Source organism: Pristiophorus japonicus, chromosome 3 (assembly GCF_044704955.1).
Source record: "Pristiophorus japonicus isolate sPriJap1 chromosome 3, sPriJap1.hap1, whole genome shotgun sequence".
Taxonomy (NCBI): domain Eukaryota; kingdom Metazoa; phylum Chordata; class Chondrichthyes; family Pristiophoridae; genus Pristiophorus; species Pristiophorus japonicus.
In genome coordinates this window covers 38,406,645-38,420,811 of record NC_091979.1, presented here as the reverse complement: position 1 = coordinate 38,420,811, position 14,167 = coordinate 38,406,645, and the positions used below count along the sequence as shown (strand labels likewise).

General features: G+C 45.6%; 1 protein-coding gene across 1 annotated transcript in view; it reads right to left on the bottom strand.

The window, feature by feature from the left end:
• epb41l5 (erythrocyte membrane protein band 4.1 like 5) overlaps window positions 1-14,167 on the bottom strand; it is a 208,827-nt gene that overhangs the window by 21,170 nt on the left and 173,490 nt on the right. Inside the window, exons 16-20 of the mRNA XM_070874359.1 lie at window positions 13,709-13,878; window positions 10,885-10,988; window positions 8,782-8,901; window positions 5,862-5,923; window positions 2,438-2,542 (exon numbers count right to left, since the gene is read on the bottom strand). Coding sequence (XP_070730460.1) covers window positions 2,438-2,542; window positions 5,862-5,923; window positions 8,782-8,901; window positions 10,885-10,988; window positions 13,709-13,878 — 561 coding nt within the window. The remainder of the gene's footprint in view (window positions 1-2,437; window positions 2,543-5,861; window positions 5,924-8,781; window positions 8,902-10,884; window positions 10,989-13,708; window positions 13,879-14,167) is intronic.

The following is a 14,167-nucleotide window of genomic DNA, read 5'->3' as shown; positions in this document are numbered from 1 at the left end:
CTTGCATGCAACACCATTGTGCTGAAAGTGATAGGCAGCTCTTATCCCCTCCCCACACATGAAAAAGTTTGCCGTATACTTTTATTCACATGTTCAGTGCCATAACAGTAAAGTCTATCCTGGGGTGTGGCTGGGTATGCGGGGGGGGGGGGGGGTAAACAGAGATAAGGTCACCGCGGTCTTTCTAGGGTCAAGTTGGCTACAAGGTGACACAGCTGGCAAAGCTGGCAATGGAAGTTCAGAATCAGGTCGACCCTCCGAAACAGACTCGGCAATCTGCTACCTGAACCAGGTACTCATTCTTCCCATTTGGGCTCCAGATAATTGGCTCCTGCAATTCAAAGCCCTAATGCAGGAAGCTGGCCTGTGTTAGATGGTGTACGGGCGGGACAGGTTCAGAGTTCACCAGCGTCTCCGCACACAGTGGGGTGGCGGGGGGTGGGGGGGGGGGATCCCCAAGCTTTCTGTTTGTAAGCGCTCTAAACATAAGCAATTGGGGTGTGCCCCATCGGGGGAAGAGAGTGCACACTTCATATCGCGCAATAGCAAATTCCTCCTGTGCGAGTTCCTCAGTAGCTCCGCTTGGAGAGATTGCAACATGACGATGGGTTTCCATGTCTGTCAGATAGCTGGCCGAGACAAAATAACACATAGCAATACAACAACTGGACAGGGAGGTGATCGGGTAGAATCAAGTCAATACGGGTAAAACCATCAGGACATCCCAGGAGGCCACTGAAATGGATAGAGATTCATTCTGAAGAGAAGAGGGATAGAGGGATATGGTGAGGCAGTCAGCAGATGGGATCGATGCATCAAAAGTGGGTCTGATGGCCATCTCTTGTTCCAAAAACCTTGGTTCTGATGAGAAATTGTGCAGGGAGATTGGGGATAATAGGACATGTTTGGGAGAGAAAACAGAAAAGAACAAGGGAAGGATTGTTCCGCCATTTCACAACAGAACGATTCAGAAAAGAGTTATATTTAAATGTTGGGGTGGGGGGGGGGGGGGGTGGGGGGGTTAAAACAAATTGTATTCATACAAGTTTTTAAAACCAAGGAGGAAAGGTGGTTAATATGCTAATGGGCTCGGCTTTGACACTGTGTCATATTGGCTGCTGTAGCCTGTCCCAGGGCTTGTAATCTTAGCCTTCCCCTAAAGTCAGGGCAAGATCATAATTTTAGTCCCATTGCTCATTCTCTGCATTCCCAATCTCACGACATCCCATAAACATTAGTTCCTCACAAAGGGATGACTCAAACGCTCTTCCTCTCTAACCATGTTCCTTAATAAAGATTCTCTCCCCATTTCTCACCACGTGAAATACATTCTCATTTCCCCTCAACCGCACCCTTTTTTTTAAAAAAAAGAACTGAATTCCACCTAGAGCAACACCACAGTGTTATCAGCTGACTAGGTCTGGCCACCATGTGAAAAAAAAGTTATCTTTTCATAAAGCATGACAAAGAAATAGCCCGGTAAATAAATCCCCCAGTATGGCAGAGACTGCCTGCAGCTAAATAATCCTGGCGGCTCATGACCTTGTAATCAAATCCAGCAGCTTGTCTGGAAGTGGGTCACAACAACAAGGAAGTCAGACAAAGGCAATACAACACTCCCTCAAATGTTAATTTAGTAACTACATTTCGGATTGTTTCCTAGGCTTCACGACTAGCCTTTTTCTCCAGTTAATTACTTGCCGATCATATTTGGTCCAGAGACTGCCCATTGGTAAAGCGAAGACTGAGCAGAAGCATTTTCCGTCTGCACGATGTTTACATACATCGGATATACGGCACAGAAACAGTTCATTTGGCCCAACCAGTCCATGCCAGCGTTCATGCTCCACTCGAGCCTCCTCCCATCTTTCCTCATCTAAACCTATCAGCACACCCCTTTATTCCCTTCTCCCTCATATGCTTGTCCAGCCTCCCCTTTAATGTATCTATACTATTCGCTTCAACCACTCCCTGTTGTAGCGAGTTCCTCATTCTCGCCACTCTTTGAGTAAAGAATTTTCTTCTGAATTCCCTATTGGGTTTCTTGGTGACTATCTTATATTGATGGCCTCTAGTTATGCTCTTCCCCACACGTTGAAACACTCTCTCTGTATCCACTCTATCAAAACCTTTCTTAATTTTAATGAACCTCTATTAGGTCACCCCTCAGCCTTCTCTTTTCAAGAGGAGAGAGACCCAGCCTGTTCATCCTTTCCTGATATGTATACCCTCGCATTTCTGGTATCATCGTTGTAAATCTTCTCTCCAGTGCTTCCATATCCTTTTTATAATATGGTGACCAGGACTGTATGCAGTGCTCCAAGTGTGGTCCAATCAAGGTGCGGTACAGGTTTAGCAAAACTTCCCTACTTTTCAATTCTTTTCCTTGTCAACCGCGGTTGCAATCCCATGAATGTTACACGTTCAACGCACTTACGAGGGGAAGAGAACGCAGGCTGGCATGGTTTTCAGTGGACCCTTGGCACCTAGCCGCTCGGGGATTTTAGTCATCAAAAAACTGGTGTCTGCGGCTCCTAACCCCCTGTTTAAAATATGAAAGATAGTATGATCATAATGTATTATATACATATCATAAGTATACATGCCGACGTCTGTGACTGTCACAATATCGACTGTCTAGGCATTAACTTACTAACTCGTACCAAGTCCCGCTCACCCATCACCTCTGTGCTCGCTGAACTACACTACACTGGCTTCCAGACCGGCAACGCCTCGATTTTAAAATTCTCATCCTTGTTTTCAAATCCCTCCATGGCCTCGCCCCTCTCTACCTCTGTAACCTTCTTCAGTCCCACAACCGCCTGCCCTCCCTGAGATCACTGTGATACTCCAATTCTGGGCCACTTGCGCAACTCTGATTTTAATCGCTCCGGCATTGGCGACCGTGCCTTCAGCTACCATGGCTCTAAGCTCTGGAATTCCCTCCCTATACCTCTCCACCTCCCTCTCCTCCTTAAAACCTACCTCATTGACCAAGCCTGTCCTACTGTCTCCTTATGTGGCTCAGTTTTGTTTGATAACACTCCTGTGAAGCGCCTTGGGACTTTTTACCATGTTAAAGTTGCTATATAAATGAAAGTTGTTGTTTTAAGTGGCTGCTGATGAACAGTGCAAGTACTGCAGCGGCCACTAGTGGCAGAAAGCAGGCACTGCCGCACCACGACAGTAATGTACTTACATCATCACTTAAATGTCTCAACCGATAAAAGTGGTATTTGCTGCAGGTTTGCACCTCAGGCCAATGCAGATCTCACCTTCTTTCCTGAATGTCAGGACACATTACTGCGGTTCCATGGACACCCTTCAGCAGCTCGCCTCAATAACCTAGATAGTGAGTACTGACAGGCTATTGAACCGAGGGGAGACATCCAGACACACTACTGGTGGTGGTTGTTTGACAGTGGCTAGGTACAGGAACGTTAGCTGATTGTCCCCTTCCTAACCCTGAGGCAATTGTAGCTCCCTCATTTGTGACCAACTAAAAAAGACTGGAACATGGAGTTCTTCTGATCTATGTGGTTGAGCTAATCACTGAGCTATTGGAAGGCAAATATATATTAAATGTTAACAGTGTAAAAATCGTCATATTTCAACTTTCAGTAACAGTTTAAACTGAAACTTCCTCAAACTTTATTTAAAGACGTACTAATTGGATGCACATTTGTTATTGAACAACAAACAATTATACTATTCCATAAGACGGAAATAAAGCCCCAAATTGCCATCATTTCTAACAGAGGAGGGGGTGGGCAGTGGAAGGCACTATAAAAGAGGGATGCGTCTATTTGTACGAACTGAAATGCAGCCATTTCTCTGATTGGCTCTCCAGACCTATTGCTGATTGGTCCCCTTGGAGGATAAGCCACTCCCTGAAGTTCCTCTGGAAGTGCCCAGCCCAAGTTCTGAGTGAATTTCCAATTTGTAATTCAATCCATTTTGATTCCAAAAGCCATAGAGGATAGATCTCCCCAGAAGCCACCAAGTTGCAGCCGAAGTCCCTTACCCCAGCCCAAGTGCATCCCTTCCCCCAGCCCAAGTGCATCCCTTCCCCAGCCGAATTCCCTTACCCCAGCCCAAGTGCATCCCTTCCCCCAGCCCAAGTGCATCCCTTCCCCAGCCGAAGTCCCTTACCCCAGCGTAAGTGCATCCCTCCGCCAGCTGAAAACCCTTACCCCAGCAATCCCTCCGCCAGCTGACGACCCTTACCCAAGCGCAAGACCTTACACAATGCCCCCCCCCCCCCCCCAATAGATGGGGCATTGTGTACGGATTGTCAACAGGTTTATTGGGTATGAAGTGAATAATGATGGTGTCGTGACTTCTGGATTTCATCCACCCCAACGATGTCCCTTGTAACACATGCACCAAGCTTGCTTGCACCACGGGGTAGGAAGAATGTGATCCGTCTTCTCAGAGTTCCCTCTCTCCCCTCCAATCTGCCCTCACCTGTGTCTCTCTTCCCCTCCCCCCCACAACCTGTGTCTCTCTCTCTCCCCACCCCCTCCCCCCCAATACTCCAGCGCGCTCTCTGCTCCCAAGCTCTCTCTCTCTCTGTGCGCACCCCACCCCCCCCCAAGCTCTCTCTCTCTCTGCCCCCCCACCCCCCCCCAGCTCGTTCTCTCTGCATTTCTCGCCTGCCTCTCTCTCGCCGCCGCCTCCCCCCCACCCCCGCTGCGGGAGGCTCGGGGCCTGCTCGGGGAAGCTCAACAGATGCGTTCAACTGCTCAGTGAAGGCAATATGGTGTTGGGCGCATGCGAAGAAAAGGGTTTGTAGGAATTGCACTGGGGGGAGGGCGGAGTCGGTGATATTTGTCCTAACTCTCGCTTTTGTGATGCATGCACAGAAGAGAGACTTAGTACAAATAGTTAATGCGAAAGAGGGAACGTGTGATGGGGGAGGAGAGTGATTCAAGGCCACTCATGCGTCACCTAGTGGCTATCTCAGGGACTGCACATGTAATGAAAGAACTTGCATTTATTTGTAGCACCTCAACACGTCCTCAGAATTCCCAAAGTTCTTCACGGTCAACGAATTACTTATTAAGTTTAGCTGCTGTTATTGTTGGCAAACGCGGCAAATAATTTGCGCACAAGATCCCACAAACCGAAATTGTGATGAATGATCCGTTCATTTGTTTTTGATGGCATTGGTTGTGGGAGGAATGTTGGCCAGGAACTTGGGAAAACTCCTTGCTAGAGTTATGCAATGGAATCTTTTACATCTAACTAAACAGGCCTCAGTTTAATGTCTCAGCTGAAAGACAGCCTTTCTAACAATGCAGATTCCCTCAATGCTGTACTGGACCCTAGATTATGAACTCAAGTCCCAGAGTGGGGCTTGAACCCCCAATCTCCTAACTCAGAAGTAACTCAGAGCGAGAATAGTACCAATTGGCAGTACCAAACTAACACGCAAAGAAAAAACATTAAGCCAGCGAAGAGCACCATGCCATTTAGGCTCATATTAAAACCATTTCTATCTCCATCATGCTAAGAACTAACAGGACAATGCCACAGCAACAAAATATTGCAATGGGAGATACCCTGTAGGACATGCATGAGCGAGCGAGCGAGAGTCTGCGTGCACGCGAGCGAGAGTGTCCGCGATCGTGCGCATGCAAGAGACCTTGCTTGTAACATTGGGTGAGTGCAGATTTGCATTTGGTGGTCATGCAATCCACAGTCAAATAGCCTGCTGACAGTCACTGTCACAGGTTTCACATGAAGAACGATCCTTGTGAGTGAGGTATTGGAGGGCTGCCAGTGTCTGTGTAAATGTGAAAATTACATATGGATACAAAAGGAAAATTCTGCAGTGAAAGTTATGTTCTGTACCTCACCTGAACGCTGTGTCAAATAGGTAAGCGTTTTTGTCGTTCGGTCTGGTGTCATCTCTAGGCACCTGGAGAAGGAAAATGCAAAACTCTTAATAAAGAATCTGAACGATAGCCAACAACATTTCACATTATGACCAGGGACAAACTAAGTACACAGCATTCAAACCCATCTGTACTTCTAGCTATACCTTGCTGCCCATCGATTAAAATGACATAAAGCTATATTCCTGCCCTCAATGTAAAGTATCACTGAGATTCATCTGATTTTGAGATAAAGACTGGGGAAACTATTTTAAAAAGGCCATTTACAGCAGCACTTAATTTGTTTCAGTCAAAAGTTCCCATCACAGCCATTCAGTACTGATTTACATGACTTGTATATAATTTACGACAACACATCAGCAAATTGGACTCCGTCACATGTATTGCGAAGTGTCACCCATTGACTAGACTGAGCATAATACAGGATATCCACTGCAAACCCGTTAAACCCAATTTACCAAGTTTTCAAATCTTAGAAATTCAACTTATTTGGATTGTGATTTTCTCAGAAGTTACTTATTGAGGCGTGTGTTACAGATTCCAATAGTTAGAAATGCAGTCGCAGGCACTGACACCCCAGCTGTGACCAGCAGGGATTGGGGCCACCTTGGCCATTAGTTGGGTAGCCCACCCATTCATTGAACCACCGGGCCGCTAGCAGTGCTGCTCTTTTAAATAGAAAGACTTGTATTTTATATTGCACCTTTTACAACCTTGGGATAACCCAAACAGCCGATGAAGTACTTTTTTTTTTAAGTGTTGTCACTGTTGTAATGTACGACACCCAGCAGACAATTCGCACATAGCAAGGTTCCAGAAGTAGCAACATGATAATAAGAACAGAAGAACATAAGAAATACGAGCAGGAGTAGGCCATACAGCCCCTCGAGCCTGCTCCGCCATTCAATAGGATCATGGCTGAACTGATCATGGACTCAGCTCCACTTCCCTACCCGCTCCCCAAAATCCCTTACCGTTTAAGAAACTGTCTATCTCTGTCTTAAATTTATTTAATGTCCCAGCTTCCACAGCTCCCTGAGGCAGCGAATTCCAAAAATTTACAACCCTCTGAGAGAAGAAATTTCTCCTCATCTCAGTTTTAAATAGGCGGCCCCTTATTCTAAGATCATGCCCTCTAGTTCTAGTCTCCCCCATCAGTGGAAACATCCTCTCTGCATCCACCCTGTCAAACCCCATCATAATCTTAAACGTTTCGATAAGATCACCTCTCATTCTTCTGAATTCCAATGAGTAAAGGCCCAACCTCCTTAACCTTTTCTCATAAGTCAACCCCCTCATCCCGGAATCAACCTAGTGAACCTTCTCTGAACTGCCTCCAAAGCAAGTATATCCTTTCATAAATATGGAAACCAAAACTGCGTGCAGTATTCCAGGTGTGGCCTTACCAATACCCTGTATGGTTGTAGCAAGACTTCCCTGATTTTATACTTCATTCCCTTTGCAATAAAAGCCAAGATTCCATTTACCTTCCTGATCACTTACTGTGTCTGCATACTATCCTTTTGTGTTTCGTGCACAAGTACCCCCAGGTCCCGTGTACTGCAGCACTTTGCAATCTTTCTCCATTTAAATAATAACTTACTCTTTGATTTTTTTGCCAAAGTGCATGACCTTACACTTTCCAACATTATACTCCATCTGCCAAATTTTGCCCACTCACTTAGCCTATGTCCTTTTGCAGATTTTTTGTGTCCTCCTCACACATTGCTTTTCCTCCCATCTTTGCATCGTCAACAAACTTGGCTACGTTACACTCAGTCCCTTCTTCCAAGTCTTTAATATAGATTGTAAATAGTTGGGGTCCAAGCACTGATCCCTGCGTTACCCCACTAGTTATTGATTGCCAACCAGAGAATGAACCATTTATCCCGACTCTGTTTTCAGTTAGTTAGCCAATCCTCTATCCATGCTAATATATTACCCCCAACCCTGTGAACTTTTATCTTTTGCAGTAACCTTTTATGTGGTACCTTGTCAAATGCCTTCTGGAAGTCCAAATACACCACATCCACTAGTTCCCCTTTATTCACCCTGTTGGTTACATCCTCAAAGAATTCCAGCAAATTTATCAAACATGACTTCCCCTTCATAAATCTATGCTGACTCTGCCTGACCAAATTTTGCTTTTCCAAATGTCCTGCTACTGCTTCTTTAATAATGGACTCCAACATTGTTCCAACCACAGCTGTCAGGCTAACTGGTCTATAGTTTCATGCCTAATGACCAGGTAATCTGATTTTAGTGATGTTGGTTGAGGGATAAATATTGGCCAGGACACCGAAGAGAACTCCCCTGTTCTTCTTCGAACAATGCCACGGAATCTTTTACGTCCACCAAAGAGGTTTAACATCCCATCCAAAAGACAGCACCACCGACAGTGCAGCACTCCCTCAGCACTGCACTGTAGTGTCAGCCTAGATTTTGTCCCTGGAGTGGGACTTGAACCTTCTGACCCAGAGGTGAGAATGCTACCCACTGAGCCATGGCTAACACCTGTAATCAATGCCCATACATCTTCACTAGTTGAGAGCAATTCATGCCCATGAGAGGCCCACAGCAGCATATTTATCACAGTCTTTCAAAAATGCTCAGTTGCATCTTTCGTTGAAATCGTGACCATCGATCATCCATTGTGTAAAAACTACAGAAATAAGGACTACAATCCCTCTACTGCCAGCCTACAGGTGAGATAAGTGCAGCTAGGTAAGTTATTTAAAAGATGTGTAAATTTCACTGCATTCACCTGTTCCCTGCTTTAAGAAAAAGGCCTTCGATTTTTCCCATTTCCTCCCCTACTTTTAAACTTGTCGAATTGCCAGCAGCCCAGTTATTTAGATAAAAAGCCTCGTGAATGCGTTACCTTAATGGTAGCCTCCGCCTGTGCTTTCAAAATGTTGCTTTTCACCTCCTCGGGAGGCACAGGGCAAGTGACATCAGCTGGATTCTTCAGGCCCTTGTCCAACAGCTTCACGATTTCCTCCTGGCACAAACAGGCAACAGTTTCAATCAAGAAGCCCTTGCCCACACGCACTCTGCCTGAACTCCAATACTATTCAAGTCATCAGGATTGGAGATCTCCTCAAATGCACCCCTCTCTCCATTTCATGGAGGCGCTATTTCAAGGAGTACGATGTTAGCACTCCCCTTCACTGTCCCACCTGGGATTGAGAAATAGTTCAAGCTCCTCATTTTGTGCAAATAGCACAGACAACACTTTGGGGTGACAACAATGGAACTGTAGGATGGAGTTTTGCCCAATTACCTTGGTGGGGCGGGGGGGGGGGGGTGTAAATCAGAGAGTTTTAATCAAAATCTTCCTTCAGGAGATTAAATGGGTGAAGAGGGTGTTAGAGTAAATTGTATATGGTCCATGGAAGGAGCTGACTTGATAAGTTAAATGGCCTTTTCCTGTGTTTGATTCTTTCTTATGTTCTTATGTAACATGTATAGACTTTGCATTCGATGCCTGAAGTCCAATTTCATGTTTTAACAATTTGTGTTGGAAACATAGAAATTTACAGCGCAGAAGGAGGCCATTTCGGCCCATCGTGTCCGCGCCGGCTGACAAAGAGCCGCACGGCCCTCGGTCAGCAGCCCTGAAGGTTACATATAAACCTATGAACAATGACAGAAAGGTAAAGAGCACCCAGCCCAACCAGTCCGCCCCACACAACTGCGACACCCCCTTTGCACCGAAACATTCTACACTCCATCCCGACCGAAGCCATGTGATCTCCTGGGAGAGGCAAAAACCCAAGCCAAAAAAAATCTGGGAAAATTCCTCTCCAATCCATCCAGGTGATCAAAACTAGTTCAGGAAATCACCCTGGCCATATCCAATTCCCTGCAGTACTTAATATTACCAGCCAACAAGAGGTTATCCAGTCTAATCCCAATTACCATCTCTAGGTCCATAACCCTGCAGGTTACGGCACTTTAAGTGCCCATCCAAGCACCTTTTAAATGTAGTGAAGGTTTCTGCATCCACCACACTTCCAGGCAGTGAGTTCCAGACCCCCATAACCCTCTGCGTGAAGAAGCCCCCCACTCAAATCCCCTATGAACCTTCCACCAACCACTTTAAAACTATGTTCCCTCGTAATAGACCCTTCCACCAACGAAATTAGGCCCTTGCTATCCACTGTATCCAGGCCCCTCAAAGTGTTGTACACCTCAATGAGGTCTCCTTTCAACCCCCTGTTCCAATGAGAACAAACCCAGCCTATCCAATCTGTCCTCATAGCTAAGATTCCTCATTCCAGGCAGTAAATCTCCTCTATACCCTCTCTAGTGCAATCAAGTCCTTCCTATAATGCGACGACCAGCTGTGGCCTAACCAGAGTATTATACAATTTAAGCATAACCTCCCTGCTCTTGAATTCTATGCCTCGGCCAATAAAGGCAAGCATTCCGTATGCCTTCTTAACCACCTTATCCACCTAGCCTGCTACTTTCAGGGATCTGTGGACAAGCACTCCAAGGTCCCTTTTGTTAATCTACACTATTAAGTGGCCTACCGCTTAATGTGTATACCCTTTCCTTATTAGCCCTCCCAAGTGCATTACCTCACACTTTTCCGAATTAAATTCCATTTGCCACTGCTCTGCCCACCTGACCAGTAGATTGATATCCTCCTGTAGTCCATGACTTTCCTCTTCATTATCAACCACACAGCCAATTTTAGTGTCATCTGCAAACTTCTTAATCATACTCCCTATATTCAAATCTAATCATTGATATATACCACAAAAAACAAGGGACCCAGTACTGAGCTTTGCAGAACCCCACTGGAAACATCCTTCCAGTCACAGTGTTAATCAGCAACGAGAGTTGTACCATCACCAGTACCTGTGTACTGGACAGCGGCAACATCATTTGGTATTGTGAACAGAGGAGGGGAGTTCATTTGACACAGCTAACCCATTGGAGACAATGGCAAAAGCCGCACTCATCTCATTCTTACCTGGCTATTGACGTTTACAGTGAAGTTTACATTGGGCCTGGTCCCGGGCACAGGGCTGTTCTCTATCTGAAGCTGTTTTAGTCTCGCTACTACTTCTTCCAGTGCTGAAACACGAAGAGGGGCAAAGAAGTCAGTTAACAAGCAGTCAGGTAAAATGGGGTCCATGCTCACGTTTGGGAGCTTCCATTTAAATCGCGGTTTATACAACAACTTGCGCTTATATAGCGCCTTTAACGTAGTAACACGTCCCAAGGCGCTTCACAGGAGTATTATAGGACAAAACAAATCAATCTGACACCAAGCCACACAAGAAGAAATTACAGCAGATGAACAAAAGCTTGGTCGAAGAGGTAGGTTTTAAGGAGCGTCTTAAAGGAGGAAAGAGAGGTAGAGAGGTTTAGGGAGGGAGTTCCAGAGCTTGGGGCACAGGCAGCTGAAGGCACGGCCACAAATGGTTCAGCAGTTATATGGGTTAAACTCCGCCCCCCCCCCCCACCCGCCCATGGGACCTCTAGCAACAATTTGGTGCATTAGTCAGTTATATTTTTGTTATTTTGCATAACTGAGTGTAGGAAATTTATTATTCTCAGGGAAAAAAGTGTATACTGTTCATTCACATGCTTAATCCAGTTTATAATCTAAAGCCGGGCCTTGCCTTGATGGAGTGCTTCTTAGTTCACTCTCCAGAAGCAGAGGAGAATGCACGTGGTGGCACCTGTGATATTTGCGTAGCCGATGTATGGAGAAAAGTTCTCGATTACAATCCCTGGATCATGCGGTCTGTCTACATAATGGGCAGAGAAAGGTGCGCTCCAGATCATTGAGGATGCCAGAACGATTCCAAGCAGGTATCTAGACCAACCTGTGCTAATCAATAACCTGCATTTATATACAGCCTTCTACGTAGTAAAAATGTCCCAGGAGCGTTATCAGACAAAATCTGACACCGAGCCACATAAAGAAATATTAGGACAAGCGACGGGCTTTATAGAGCGTCTTAAAGGAGGAGAACGAGGTGTAGCGAGGGGGAGAGGTTTAGGGAAAAGAATTCCAGAGCTTAGGGCCTAGGCAGCTGAAGGCACGACCTTCAATGGTAGAGTGATGAAAACTGGGGATACGCTAGAAGCCAGAATTGGAGGAGCGTGGAGCAGTGTCGGGCTGAAAGATAATTACAAAGCTGGGGAGGCAGGGCATGGAAGGATTTGAACACAAATATCAGTAACACCATTTTAAGGAATGTTTACTCAGGATATTTAGGCAAAGTTTGATTATACAGAGTTACAGACAAATAACCTGAGCCTTTTGTTTAAATTACGAAACCTTGAAGAAGCTCTAAGGCCTGTAAGCACAGGATAACCAGCCATAGAAAGGAAGGCAAAATAAACCAAGTGGCATTGGTAACATTTGCATTTTAATGTTGGCCTAGACAGTAGAGAGGTAGGGAGTTCCATAGTGTTTAGATCTTGAGAAGACTGAGCCAGTTTCGAAGATCTTCAAAAACAGTCCCTGGTTTATGAAGAGACTAGTACTTGTTACTCGCTGGGACTAGCTGTGGACAGATGCCTTTTGATAATAAAACAGTTTTTTTTCATAAACTTTACATCTTCAACTATAGCTTGTGTATACAACAGCTACTGCAATTCAAAAGTAATTCACTGTGTGACGTGCTTTGCGTGGTTTTGATGCAATAAAGAACTATATAGAAAGAAAAAGATTGGATTTATATAGCAACTTTCACGACCACTGGAAAGCAGTTTACAGCCAAAGAAGTACTTTTGGAGTGTAGTCACTGTTGTAATGTGGGAAACATGGCAGCCAACATGCACATAGCGCCCTCCCACAAACAGCAATGTGATAATGACCAGATAATCTGTTTATGTTATGTTGATTGAGGGATAAATATTGGCCGGGACACCGGGGATAACTCCCTGCTTTTCTTCGATATAGTGCCGTGGGATCTCTTACTTTCACCTGAGAGAGAGCAGACGGGGCCTCGGTTTAACATCTCATCCGAAAGATGGCACCTCCGACAGTGCAGCACTCTCTCAGCACTGCACTGGAGGGTCAGCCTAGATTTTTGTGCTCACGCCCCTGGAGTGGGACTTGAACCCACAACCTTCTGACTCAGCCACTGAGCAACAGCTGACACGGTTACTGCAATTCAAAAAGTAATTCATTGTGCAACATGTGCTTTTGATGCGATAAACATAGAAACATAGAAAATAGGTGCAGGAGTAGGCCATTCGGCCCTGCGAGCCTGCACCACCATTCAATATGATCATGGCTGATCATGCAATTTCAGTACCCCATTCCTGCTTTCTCTCCATACCCCTTGATCCCTTTAGCCGTAAGGGCCACATCTAACCCCCTTTTGAATATATCTAACGAACTGGCCTCAACAACTTTCTATGGTAGAGAATTCCACAGGTTCACAATTCTCTGAGTGAAGAAGTTTCTCCTCATCTCGGTCCTAAATGGCTTACCCCTTATCCTTAGACTGTGTCCCCTGGTTCTGAACACCGGGAACATTCTTCCTGCATCTAACCTGTCCAGTCCCGTCAGAATTTTATATGTTTCTATGAGATCCCCTCTCATTCTTCTAAATTCCAGTGAATATAAGCCTAGTCGATCCAGTCTTTCTTCATATGTCAGTCCTGCCATCCAGGGAATCAGTCTGGTGAACCTTCGCTGCACTCCCTCAATAACAAGAACTCTTTAAACGCAAGCATTATTTATAAAATATAAAAATTAAAGACCACATGTTTGCCCTGCCATCAATATTGGCGAACCAATCATTGCATCTTAAAAGCAGGCCGCCTCTTACCAGCCGAATCCAGTTTTTCCCGCGCACTCTCATTTGTCCCGGCAGAGGTCAGACTTTGAACCGACTCGTCGGAAATTCCTGGCGCTGCCATGGCAATGGCCACTCCTGCGGCCTCATCCACACAGGTCTCCAGCAGCTCCGAGGTGTCCAACAAGTCTGCTATCTGCATGCTGCCAATGACAAGAAAATCAACCACACCGGTTTAAGCGACGCTTCAGTACGCTGAACATTCGGGTAGAGTTTCATTATATATTATATTATATATATTTCATTATGTTGAGCCGACAGCCACGTGCAAGTAAGCATTCCGCTGACCCAACGCCACCAGCCTCATTCAAAAGCGCCACTGCCTTCTTTAACCCTTTGAGCACTGAATGGGACTTTCCGAGTTCCCACAAGTGCACACGTGTGTTTTATTGAACAAACTACAGGAGGACTGACTGGCTTTCCTTCCTGTTC